This window comes from Protopterus annectens, chromosome 8.part0, assembly GCF_019279795.1.
Source record: "Protopterus annectens isolate FY-2018-M chromosome 8.part0, PAN1.0, whole genome shotgun sequence".
Lineage (NCBI taxonomy): Eukaryota > Metazoa > Chordata > Ceratodontiformes > Protopteridae > Protopterus > Protopterus annectens.
In genome coordinates, this window is record NC_056741.1 from 109,593,989 (window position 1) to 109,607,716 (window position 13,728).

Sequence of the window (13,728 nt, forward strand, 5' to 3'; positions counted from 1 at the left end):
AGTGGCAATTGTCCCTTATGGCTTTGTCCAGATTTCTTACTCTGACGGTTTGAGAGGTGTGCATTATACACTTCATACCCTTCTGAAAATGCATGCTAATGCTAAACATGTTATTCTATCAACTTTCTAGGTTTGTAGGGACAATTGTCCCTTATGGCTTTGTCCAGATTTGTTACTCTGATGGGTCGAGAGGTGTGCATTATATACTTCATACCCTTACGAAAATTCATGCTAATGCCAAACCTCTTATTCTATCAACTTTCTAGGTTTGTAGGGAGGGACAATTGTCCCCTATGGCTTTGTCCAGATTTCTTACTCTGATGGGTTGGGAGGTGTGTGTTATATACTTTATATCCTTCCAAAAAATCATGCTAATGGTAAACCTGTTTTTCTATCAACTTTCTAGGTTTGTAGGGACAATTGTCCCTTATGGCTTTGTCCAGATTTCTTACTCTGATACGTTGGGAGGTGTAATGAGTGATCTCACTCTATTTAAATTGCTGTACAGCAATTCTGGTGTGCAGGGGGCATTTGTATTGTGAGAGCACTGCTTTCAGACACACGCCCTGCACTCGTACACAGAACCATATCGTATTACAGCAGGGCAGCACACCTTCATGAATATGCATGGCATGCTTCCGTGCTGCATGACAGCAGTCCTTTCCATGCAGGAATAAACTATTCCTGCACGGAAGTTTACTGAATCTGGGAGAATGTCTTGCATTTGTGAATCCTTTGCCACTGTAGTAGGTACCACAGCAAAATAAGGATTTTCTGACCCTCCTGTTTTATTTAATTAAATTTCTAACTGTGTTTCTTCTCACTTGAAATGATCAGCAGTTCCTCCTCCTTGGTAATCTTTGCTTACTGTGGTCAGCCCATTTAGCAGAATAAGCTCAGAATTGTCCATTTCTGTTCTCTGATTCTCTGTTTCACTTCTCTCCATGTCATCTGCTCAAACAGAGTTAGATATTTCAGCTACAGACATTAAACACTGAAAGTCTCTTGATAGGCTCCAATCAAAAAATTACTTCATTATCTTCTAAAGCTACCATGTTAGTATTAATATTCACATTTTCCATGTTCTGTTTGGAGCTCATCTTTTCTATCATTATGTCATAAAATTCTCAACAATCATCAAAAGTAAGAACTGCAGGAGCTTTCCCAGTAAAGTGATAATTTGCCTGGTATCCTGATCAAATTTTTAGTAGTAAGTATGAATACTACCTCAGGTCTTCCATGTAAACTGCCCCTTGAGGGATTTACCTGATCAAAAATAAATAAAGAAATAGACAAACAATAAACAAACTAAACAGCAAGTAAACAAGCAAACACACAATGCAATAACTAAATGTACTGTCTGTAGCAAAATCAACTCTGTTGCTTACTGAAACATTTATTTCTGGACTTAGTTTTTGCCTTTGACCTGAAGTAAGTAAGAATCTTTCCTGGTTTAGTAGCTTAATGTTTTCAGCCTGCAGCAATATGACCACTATTTAGCCTTAGTATTGCCAGTTTCACTCTGTTTATTTCAGTTTATAAGCATAACACCTGTGGAACTGACCTTATAAACTCATTCAATATCTTTGTGAAATTCTATCATATCAAGTACCTTTCTAATTTACAATAAAACTACCTATCAGGTAAAGAGCAGTTTTATGCAGCTATCACCGTTAATGAGGTGGGGGATCTGAGAAAATAATTTCCAACGTCTGCTAAACTTAACCACTTTGAGCAGCTTTAACTTTGGTAATTATTCACCCTCTGGACTTATGCACTTTTCTTTAGTTCAGACAGGCACAAATACACATTTCTTGACTGTCTTCCTTTGCATATTTAAATCTTGTCTCTTTCTAACAGACTGCTTTGACATAAGTGCTTATCACTGCAACAAAATCTATTCACTTTTATTCACCTGTGCTTCAGAAGGTATAAACAGCAAGCCCAAACTCTGTGCCATAAACTACTGCAATGTTTTATCTGGATTAAGCCTAGCAAAATGTTTTCCAGGAAAGTTTCACTTTTGAAATAGCTGTATTATCCATACAAAAAGTAAAATAGTCTATGAGAAGTTTCAGGTCTGAAATAGCTTCCTTACCCAGATGAATTTCTATGAAGCGTTCCATCTATCCAAAGCCAAACATCTTCTTTTGCTTCATCAGTCAGTCCAATCCAGTTATTGCTTCTGTAGTTACTTGTCAGGAACTTCTGGAAAACAAAGACAGTACTGATACATTAAAGAAAAGTTGTATGGGTAACTTTGGAATTTTTACAAACCTATGCTCTGAATTCAGGCTTCAGGGAATAAAGGAATATTTTGTTACAAGTTCCCTAAAGGATTTAAAACTAAGTCAGCTCAACATCACTTTACATTTTCTTAAGTAAACAAACTAAAAATATATTAAAAAGAATAGATCAGTCCTAAAACAGAGATGAAATCATTTCTGACAAAAAATGAGCTACAGTTTTGAGTAAGGCTATCAAAGATAATGGAAGGAAAACTCTCTAAGGATATTTGCCAGCAAGAAATTACTTAAAAACTAGTTTTAACAATGAATTCAAATGTTAGTTGTAATGAGCAAATAAAGTTAATAATGTACCATCAAAGAGTTCAAGAGAGAAAGTCAGTCAAACTTTATAATATAACAACCACAAATTTGGTTGCCTCAGTCTTTGACTTGTAAAACAGAAACAGACCACCGGTCTCTCCGTACCAGTCATGTTAATCATAATCAGCATGTTAGTCCTCAATACTTAAATTATTATCTCACACAGACAAGCAATTTAATTTGGGAACTGGATGGTCAGCCTAGTGGTTAGAAATAAGTAATTTGAGCTTTGTTAGATCAATAATTATTAATCTGCTGAACTCCAAAAATTAAGAAAAAAATGCTGAGCTCTGGTGAGTATAATAAGACAAAAGCAAATAAAAATCAATGATTTGCTTCTGGAAAGATAAGCAATTTATCCAACAAATTATATCTAAATCACTGAACCTCTGAAAACAGCTTGACACCATCCTGAAGAAACTTAGATTATCAAAAAAGATTAGAAAATGGGCTGCTAAGTAGGTAAAACAATGTCATCTTGCACATTAGAGCTTTAAAAAGGTACACTTCAAAAATAATAAGTTCTGCAGTTACTAACCATTTGCTTGATACACTTCGATGATAAGGATCACTAATGGCTTTAAGCTTTTCAATTTTATCTATAAATGTATATAGAACTTAGAAAATGGAGGCAGTAACTACCAGAGATATTCACTAGGCTGTATGAATACTGCAACGATAAAGAGTCTGTTAGAAACCCCTAAAGAGTAAACGTTTGACTAATAATACAGAGAAAAAAAAAACTACACTGTTTAAAGAAATGTTAGCCTATACCTGTGTCATAGCAGGGTGTCAGAATGGAAACACTACAAAGAAGGGATCACTGCTGTTAGATATATCTACCTGAAAATGTTGTAAAACAGACAGTGGAATTGTTAATGCAGCCTGAAAGTGTTGTTGAGCAGGGTGAAAACTGAAGAGAAGGGAGCATTCATTTTAAGGATGTATTCTCAGGTAAGGGTGTTAGAAAGCTGTGAAAATGCACAACCTAAACGGAATCGATTGTTTATCATTTAAAACAGTGACCCACAGACATGGAGTATTCTAAGCACCAGGTGAATAGTAAAAAAGAAAAACTTACTAGTAATAAAATATTCAGGAAGCTGAAAGAAAGGAACAGTACACAAGGTAAGCTTTAAACCTCCTTTCATCATTTCAGGAAAGGAGGTTCAAATAAGAGAACAAAACAGGCAATGTGTATTTATAAGGAAGGGAAAGGATAAAACTGAAAATAAAATGTGTTCTGAGCTGTCATTTTCAGACTGAAATCAATCAAGAGAAATAAAGTGAGAGGGTGGTGTTCATTTACCCTGAGATAGAAAGCATGCAAAATGAAGGTGTGAAAAGAAGGCAGTGTATTCTGAGAGATAAAGTGAGAGGGTGGTGTTCATTTATCCTGAGATAGAAAGCATGCAAAATGATGGAGTAGGAAAGAAGGTAGTGTATACTGAAAGACAAGATAAGCTGGAACAAAGCCCTAATAATATTCATGTTCAGCCAAAACAGAGGAACTCTAAGACAATAGAAGAGAATTGAATGCATCAGATTCATGAAGACAGTAAAAAATTAAAACGAAGTGAGACAAAGATAACAACTAACACTAAAGAATACATGTATGCATTACCTTTTCTGGAAAGACAATGAAACTACAACCATGTCACTAAGAGAACATTTAAAAAAGGGGGGCATTTTTAAACTCTCCCAACAGTTCTTTTTGTGAAATTTAGATATTTCTTTTCGTTTTCACCATTTAGTTCACAGTTTAGGAATTTCTGACCTTACAAAATCACTACACTGATGTTCAGTACAGCTGCAGTTAAAGAATCAGGATGCCATCTTGTTTGAGACAGCTAAGACCCCTTCACCATGAATGCATTTAGGTGGTACTGCCTTTTGAAAGGATTGGTGTGTTTTTCAAGCTTCAGGTATGAAGATGTCATATGTGTACATTGTGTAGATCTAGAGGTATATAATTACTGAACAGTAAGAATAAAAGGGGTCCTAAAAAAAAGCCTTGGGGGCAACCTTTCCTGGGAGACAGATATTTGAGTAGATTTGAAATGATGTGTCAAGCAGGTACCTTTTGAACCAAGTTAATGTGTTTTCACCAAGATTTAGTTAATTTATTTTTTCAGATATAAGGCTGTGGTTCACAGTTTCAAAGGCACGAGTCATATCTACAAAATAGCAGCAGTTATTAAAGTATTTGACAACAGCAGCTGATAATAAGACTGTCGGTGTATTAAAAGAGCTCCTGAAACCACTCATTGTGTACAATGAACTAAGAAGAACTGTTATAACATTGTTAAAAGATATTCTGGGTTATTTCTGCAGCATATATTATCAATTACTCATTGTTACCAAGCAATCTATTTACAACAGTAAGTTAATCAACAGTCAGTGTTACCTCATGTATATATGCTTCCTATCCTGGAAAAGGAAGACAGAGCAAGAGAGTCACAGAGGAAGAATGACTCTTTGCAGGGGCTCATACAATATTTAGGCAAGATTGGGAAAATAAAGGAAGGGATTTAGAAAAGTATTATTCAGCGGGAAAAGAAAAGGACAGTAAAGTAGAAAGTTAAGGAGAGGTTTACAGTAAATAAAGTAGACAAGTAAAAGAAATGATAAAGGAGCAGTTACAGCAATAAAAATTGAACAAGGTGGGGTAGACTTATTAGTAAATATTCAGGGAAGGAATAGTAAAGTTACAAACCTGTCACATGATAATGAATGCTGGAGTGGGATCAAAGTAAATCAACAATGGTAATTATAGTAGTGTATCAGTTTTTTTAATGACTATTCCTGACTGGATACTATCTGAGAATGCAAGTAAATAAAATGGCAAATGAACCACCAGACTGAGATACACTTTACTAAAACAATAAATAAAATCCGGACATCACAGAATAAGCGCTTTCGAGTCCAAGCCCTTCATCAGATAGCATACAGAACATGAACATAGATTTTAAAAGCACTGTTAACCAATCAGCTATCAGTATTCAAACCTCCTCCTCCTCTTGAGAGCTGGTTTTAAAGGTATAACACCATTCAAACCAGGGGCTTTATCAACCCCCAATTCAATAATCCATTTCATCTCACTGAATTTAGTGTGATTAACAATATTTCCACCTCTAATATTATTATATATGATTAAAATATTCTCTAAAAGACCAGCCACAAAGAAAATTTTAAATATAGTTAATAATAAATAAAAAGAACATGAAAATACTAAACATCTATTTACAGTAAACATCAGTTTCATTCACAGGAAATATTAAAAATAACACAGCTGGAAAGCTTCACACATTTACAGAAAAACAATACTTAACTATTCTCACCATATTTTCCTGACTGATCTAGAGAATTACTGCTCCTACTTACTTAATAGACCAAGGCCAGATGAAGTAGGTGAGGGGTCCTTCTATGTCAGGTTCCAAGAAACAGACTGCAATGAGACTTGTCTCACTTAATATTAAAACAGTATTTTAGTACAGAATGACATCACATCTGGTCATCTGACTTCTGGTTCCCATGCAAGAAACTGCCAGGATTTAGCACCTACATGTCAATAATACACACACAAGAGATTTGCTCAGATCTGGTGCAGCTTCTGAAGTCATAAAAAAATTGTAAACTTCTACCCCTCCTACAGAGACTAACAAACCATTCTTCTAACAGACATTGCTTCTCTGGCTTCATTCAAAACTGTGAGATAACATCGTTATGGCCGAGGCCCAATAATTAAATTTTCTTACTATTTCTGAAAGTCAGGTGGATTGAGATTAACAACTTCTCTTCCAGTATCCCCTGTAACAATATATACATTTAAACAGTTACAATAATGCATTTACGTTTATTTTCTGCCCAGCAAGACACACTGTTGATACATTTTTAACACAAGCATCTTTAAAAATACATTTTTCAACACAAGCATCTGTACAAATCAAGCAACCACTCTGTACAAATCAGATTGATATACAAATGACATAGAATTATTTATAAAATTCCAGCTAGCTGTGCTGGTATATGTTACACATCCACTGCCCTACTTCTCCTGGCATAGCTGGCAATACCTCACATTGTCATATCTCTCCCCCCTTTGCAGACTCAAGCTAGTTTTTCAAATGCCCCTAGAGAAACTTTGCTTGAGAGAAATGGGCCTGCCTATGAATACATTAACCCATACCCTATCTTGATATCCCATCTGCACTGGCATTGCTGACTCAAATAAAGTATTGTATTGTCATGTCATATGCTGGCAAACCTAGGCTCCACCTTAGTAACTTGACATTTTGCTGACTCGCTCAATGTATCCATAGATCCCCCTCATATTCCTCCTGCCTTCTACTTCATATACTTAGCAAGAGGACTTCCTATCATGGTAAGGTTTCATCATGTTAACATGGTACAATTAGTGCCCCTGCCTTCTGCCTAGCAGTTCTACAATGTGGTTAACATCACTGACCTTCTTTATCACTTTGAAGGGTCCCTCCCAAGCTGTCTGAGCTTATTGTGTCTGACAGGAATGATAACCATCACCCGCTGTCCCACAGCATACTCTCAGGGTTGAACATTTCTGTTCTACAAGACCTTTTTCTAATGTTGGACTCCTGCCTGCTTCTCCTGGGCAAGCCACTGAACTCCCTAAGCTTTGTCCTGAGGTTTAGGACATATGCCACAATGGACTCCTTATGGGATTCACACTCACCCTCCCGCTCATCAAGAATCAAGTCTAAAGGCCCCCTCACCCTATACCCATACAGCAACTCAAATGGTAAAAAATCTGTGGATTCCTGGGGTATCTCTCTGTAAGCAAACAGCAGATGGGGAAAATATTTGTCCCAAATTCTCTTTAACTTGTCTACAAATGCCTGTAGCATGATCTTTAATGTAGAGATTAACATCTCCACAAGACCATTAGTCTGAGGATGATAGGGTTGGTCTTTAGGTCCTTCACCCCACAGACCTTCTCACAGACAAGCCAGTAGGTCTGACATGAAATTGGCACCTCTGTCAATCAGTATTTCACATCTAGCCTGCTGAAAATCTCTAACAAAACATGTGTCACCTTCTCTGCCTTCATAGAGGACAGGGCTTCTGCCTCAGGGTATCTTGTAGCATAATCTACTCACACCAAGATATAATTCTTTCCTGTGGAACTTGGGGATTTCAGAGGCTGATATTATCCATAGATACCCTCTGAAACAGCTCCTCAATCACAGGCAAAGGCATCAAAGTGGCTTTGACTTTGTCTCCTGCCTTGCCTACTTTTTGGCACTGCTCACAGGTCCTGCCATACCCTGTTACACCCCTTGCAATCCTAGGCCAATTGGAGTTCTGCATAATATGTCTCTTTGTATGTTTTATGCCCATATGATCTGCAAAAGGAATGTCATTGACTGTGGCTAGAAGTGCCAGACAGTAGGTTCTAGGCACTACCAACTGCTATATTACATCACCATCTAGCCCATCCAGCCCTCCCTCAGAAGTAAACTCTCTATACAGTAACCCTTTTTTCCAGTATACAGATCACCCTTCCTTGAAAATCAGATGCCACCTTAGCTACCTCCCTCAAGCCTTGTAACATAGGGTCTGAGAGCTGAGCCTGTCTCAGCTCTATTTTTGTGACTCTTCCCAGCATTCCTTCCACAGGAAGTCTGATATCTTCTGGCAGCAGTGCCTCACTGTCAGCCTGGGTATTGCCACTCACCTCTGCCTTTGCAGTAACTCTATTCACGGGAACATCAGTACCTACCAGCAGCTGTGGCTCACCTTCAGTTTCACTGTTACAGGGTAGATCCCACCCTGAAATAGCCATCTCACCAGCCCTGGCTTCAGGCATGGTGTCTGTCTTGGTCTCCCCCAGGCTACCAAACTCGCATGCCTATTTCCAAGCCTGACTTCATGCAACTGCATGCACACAAGGTACTGTATTATTAAAATCATTCCCTATCAGGACATCTGCAGGGATATCCTCAAACAGACCTACTTGCTTGTTTCCTTTTCCACTTTCCCAGTCAAGTTGAACCCTGGCCAAAGGCATTTGGAATGGGGTCCTCCCTAAAGCACTGCTGGAGTAGACTGCCCAAGCAAGAACTGTTTTTTAACCACTACAGGCTTCACAGTTGTTATGTCAGAGGCTATGTCTCTTAGCAGTAGCCTGTTTTCCATCCACTAAGATAGGATATAACCTCTTGTGATAGTTTGGTACCCCTGTTGTCTCTAGACAACTTACCACTGGCATATTGTTATTCCCACTTGCTTGCTCCATTACCTTTTATTCCCCACCTTGCCTCCATGGACATCTGTATGATACATGGCCCCACTGGTAACATTTCAAACATTTAATCCTTGATCCTGGCAGTTTACCTGAACTAGTGGCTTCCCCGTTACTGGTGGACTATGTTGGGGTGGTTTAGGCTGCCCACCATCAGTTTCCTTATATCCATGTGCAGCATTGGGTATCCCTTTCCTGTGTAGTGAAGCCCTGCTTGTTAAGTAGAGATCCCCCTTTTTCCCCAGCTCATTTGCAGAGTTACACTCTTGGTCTGTCAACCAGATTCTCTGGTCTTCAGGCAAAGTGCTAAGGTCTTATTCCCTACCAAAAGGTCTGCCAGCCCTTCAAAAGTGGTGACCTGACATCCACTCGCCCACCTTTGAAAATAAGTGCTTAACTCAGCAATATAATCACACACACTTTCATCTTCCTTGCACCGATGCTCATGAAGCCTTTTCCTGTAAGCTTCAGGTGTTAACTTAAAACCTTCAAGTAAAAATGTCTTTACTTTTTCAATGTTTAAACAATCAATATCAGACAATTTAGAAATAGCAGTTAGAGCTTTAACATGGAGTAAGGGGGTTGGGAACTGTATTCAGAGCCCTTGGTCAACATTATACTGTTTACATATCCTTTCAAATATTTGAATAAAACTATCAAAATTATCACCCTCTGTAAATTGTGGAAGAAATTTACTGACCTTTATTGCTTCTGGGGTTCAGTTATTCCCTTTTCCATTACCTCCATGACATGGCAAAGAGTCAGCATCTCCCCCTCATGTTGACACTGTTTCTCATTTTCTTCAGCCTCCTAACGCCATAGGGTCAGTAATCATGGAGCTTGAATCCTCATCAGTGACACTGGAGAGGGATGTTCACTTGGAATACAAATGGATGCACTCAGTATTTCCAGATGCAGACCACTCTGCATCAAGCACAATGTCCCTTAAAAGCACACAGGTAACACACTCAGCCTGGGGTATGGGTTTCTGTAATTATCTCTCCCCTGGTCCCTAGTAAGGCTTCCCACTGGCACAGCTGCAGAGTTAAGTCCTCAGCCGAGTGTCCAAGAAAATTCCTCCACCACTCTCCATGTGAAACCAGTGCTTCTTGTCCCTGCACTAAGTAGCTGACACACATACTCTTTGAAATGTGATTTTCACACACACACACACACACACACACACACACACACACACACACACACACACACACACACACACACACACACACACACACATACCTGGGAAAGGCTGGCCCAGATTTATTAGCTATGGTCCCTTCTGCCCAAACTATAAGGTAATTACACTGTCACCAGACACTCCGAAGCCAGCTACTCTAAGGCTCTTGCAAGGGTACCCAGTTATACTGAGTGAAATTAATATTAATACAAATGGTAGTTTGTTTAAGAGCAAGACTTTCAGTAGCAGCCAGAGCTGTCACCAAATATATATAAGTACTATCAAAGATTAAAATATTCTGGAAAAGACCAGCCACAATGAAAGTTTAAATATATTTAATAATAACTAAGAAAAGAACCTGAAAATGCTAAATATCTATTTACAGTAAACACTGGAGTTTCATTCACAAGAAATATTAACAATAACACAGCTGGAAAGATTCACACAGTTACAGAAGAACCGTACTTAACTATTCTCACTATATTTTCCTGACCCATCTAGATAATTACTGTTCCTACTTACTTAATAGAGCAAGGCAAGATGAAGTAGGTGAAGGATCCTGCTATGTCAGGTTCCAAGAAACAGACTGCAATGAGACTTTTGTGTCACCTAATATTAAAACAATATTTTTGTACAGAATTACATAACATACATCTTGTCATCTGATGTCTGGCTCCCATGTAATCCCCATTGCTAGAAACTGCCAGGATTTAGTACCTACATGTTCAATAATATACACACAAGAGCTTGGTTCAAATCTGGTGCAGCCTCTGAAGTCAGAAAATGATTACAAACTCCCAACTCTCCTACAGAGACTAACAAACTATGCTTCTCACAAACATTGCATCTGTAGCTTCATTCAAAACTGTAAGATAACATATTTATGGTCTAGACCCAGTAATTTAATTTTCTTACTATTTCTGAAAGTCAGGTGGATTGAAATTAACATCTTCTCTTCCAGTACCCTCTGCTACAATATATACATTTAAACAGCTACAATAATGCATTTACATTTCTTTTCTGTCCAGCACTGTTGATACATTTTTAACACAAGCAACTTTACAAATACATTTCAACACAAGTATTTGAACAGATCAGTTTGGTATACAAATGACATAGAATTCTTTACAAAATTCAGCTAGCTGTGCTGGTATATGTTACACATCCACTGTCCTACTTCTCCTGGCATAGCTGACAATACCTCACATTGTCACAGCATCTGCCAGAAAAAGGCTACAACAAGCCAACACACCCTTGCATAATCTAAGACAAAACTTTGGATCACCAAACAGGCTGTGGCCTACTTCTCATCTTGGGATTGATGCTAATGTTTTGCTTCTGGTGAGAGAAGAAGGAAAGAAGAATTGTATCCCAGCAGAGTGAAACTGTGATGAGACCAGCACTAGTAGTAGCCAGGCAGTAGCCATTCACATGACTCCCCTTTTTTCATCATTCTTGACAAGCTAATTCTTTGTTTTCCATAAGTGCTGCTTAATTTGTTTCTAACTTCAGAATAGCTGTCTAAATGCTTCATCCTTAATTTTTCAGGGTCTGTTTATTAGTTTCCCCTCAAGTGATTAGCAGTACCCTGTATAGACACAGATACCTCGAATGATATTTTTCCTGTAAAAGCAGAATTGAAATTTCAACAGTATCTAGTTACACACAGGGCAACTAGATTTCAGTGACAAGCATTGTCCCCAGGGTTGCAAACTGGATACTCTTGACATTGCTTTATATTCTCAGTCCAACTGTCCCATCAATAAAAAAAGGGTCTGTTGCCATGGATACGAACTTTTCAACTGTCTCTCTTACCAGCTTGGTAGATATGGGCATCCTGAGGCAATGTAGAAATTGCCACATGTTTACAGCCAACCAATTAATTTTCAAACAAACTGACATGGTATGTGAGAGTTGTATTTACACAATGTCACTGGAGGTAAAACTCTCACATAAAATACTCTTAATGTCAATAAGATTGTTAGTAGTACATATGCTGCACCCATCACACATAATTGAAAGCAGACATATAGACCCACATATGCTGAAACACTTAAATGTAACCTTCCTAAACCTCAAAGACCTCCTAGACAAACTCCACATAACAAATACCCTTAGCAGTCCCAAATACACTCTTTCAAAACAACACCCACATCAACACATAGAGCCACATCTCATGGAGCCTCTACTTCTAAGCCCATAAGGCAAGCCACCACACAATCCTACAACCTGGTCATTGGAGACTCCATCATGAGACACATTGATGTCCCTCTCACCAGGCTGAGTAAGGAGAAAGTCACAGACATTACTTATGAGGGGCAAGGATCCACCTCATTTTACATGCACTCAGGTCATTGGACTACAAGTACCAGTATGACTCAGTCATAGTCCATGTGGGTGTAAACAACCTGAGACATACCTCCCTAAACTACATGAAGACGGACATTTATTTTATTTATTAATTTATTTTATTTTACTTTTGTTGACCGGGATAGTCCGATTGGATGCATGTCCATTTTCGGTGGAGGCCCGGGGAGAAAAGCTCCAAGGATAAGCAGATACAGCATTACATAACACTAGCATTACATATTACAAACAGACTATTTACAGAGATTACATAAGTAAGCAAGTTAAACAAGTTCCACAGGTTACAGTAAATCCTGAGCACAAGTCAGGATTAAATTAAATTACACAATAAACTGATTAACAGTTTTTACACATTCTAGAGAGAGTTAGCTAGGCTTGATACATTGACATAGCCAGTCAAGTGACAAGGAAGTGGTATTGACATCATGGAGCATTCAGAATATTTGTCTCAGGCTTGTATAAGCCTAGAATTGAGAAGCATTTTACCATCTCCAAGAATGATGTTACAATACCAACAAAAGATGACTGACTTTAATAAATAGTTTAGTCGTTTCTGGTGTCATTCTAAGGGGATGCAATATTTATCAGCATGGAAGGAAGGAGATGGTCAACAGATCACACTGCTTTGCCAGGGATGATTTGCACCTCTCCCCTTTAGGCTTTTGAATATTAGCTAAAACATTGTCTTCCTCCATAGTGTCTTTTATAAGCAATGCCAAACTGAAAGTACTTCCAACATAGCAAATCAAAACCAAGAAAATCTAAAGGTATTTAATGCTTAACGTTAGGCGTCTAAACAAAAAATTCCACTTCCTAGAAGCTCTCTTCACCCTAGAGAATGCTGATATCTGTGTGGTCACTGAGACATGGTTTAAAGCCACAGAGAACACACCAACAGTGCAAGATTATAATACCTTTCATACATTTAGACCAGCTACTACATAGGGACTAAAGGTGGAGGTGTCTCAATCTACATCAAAAATAAATAAACATGAAAGCTGGTCAAACAGGACAATGTACTTGAGCTGCTCCTTGTTCAAATCACCATGGGCAAAATTCAATACCACTTCCTTGCAAGGTATAAGCCCCCCTCTATGACCCAGCCACGTATTTAAACTTAATGGAAATAATAACCATTTAACCCAGTACGATATTCATAGGCAACTTTAATTACCCACTTTTAACTGGGAATCCTATACAATACAAAACATACCGGCACAGAGACAACTTGACTTTTCAAACACAGGCACCTTAGACCAGATTGTGAATACACCAAACAGGGGTGCAACCAT

The 13,728-nt window shown here is 38.3% G+C and overlaps 1 protein-coding gene across 1 annotated transcript in view; it reads right to left on the bottom strand.

Moving 5' to 3' along the window:
- The window catches only part of LOC122808151 (C-type lectin domain family 4 member E-like), a 505,545-nt gene that overhangs the window by 316,667 nt on the left and 175,150 nt on the right, over positions 1 to 13,728 (bottom strand). Inside the window, exon 3 of the mRNA XM_044079123.1 lies at positions 2,099 to 2,208. Coding sequence (XP_043935058.1) covers positions 2,099 to 2,208 — 110 coding nt within the window. The remainder of the gene's footprint in view (positions 1 to 2,098; positions 2,209 to 13,728) is intronic.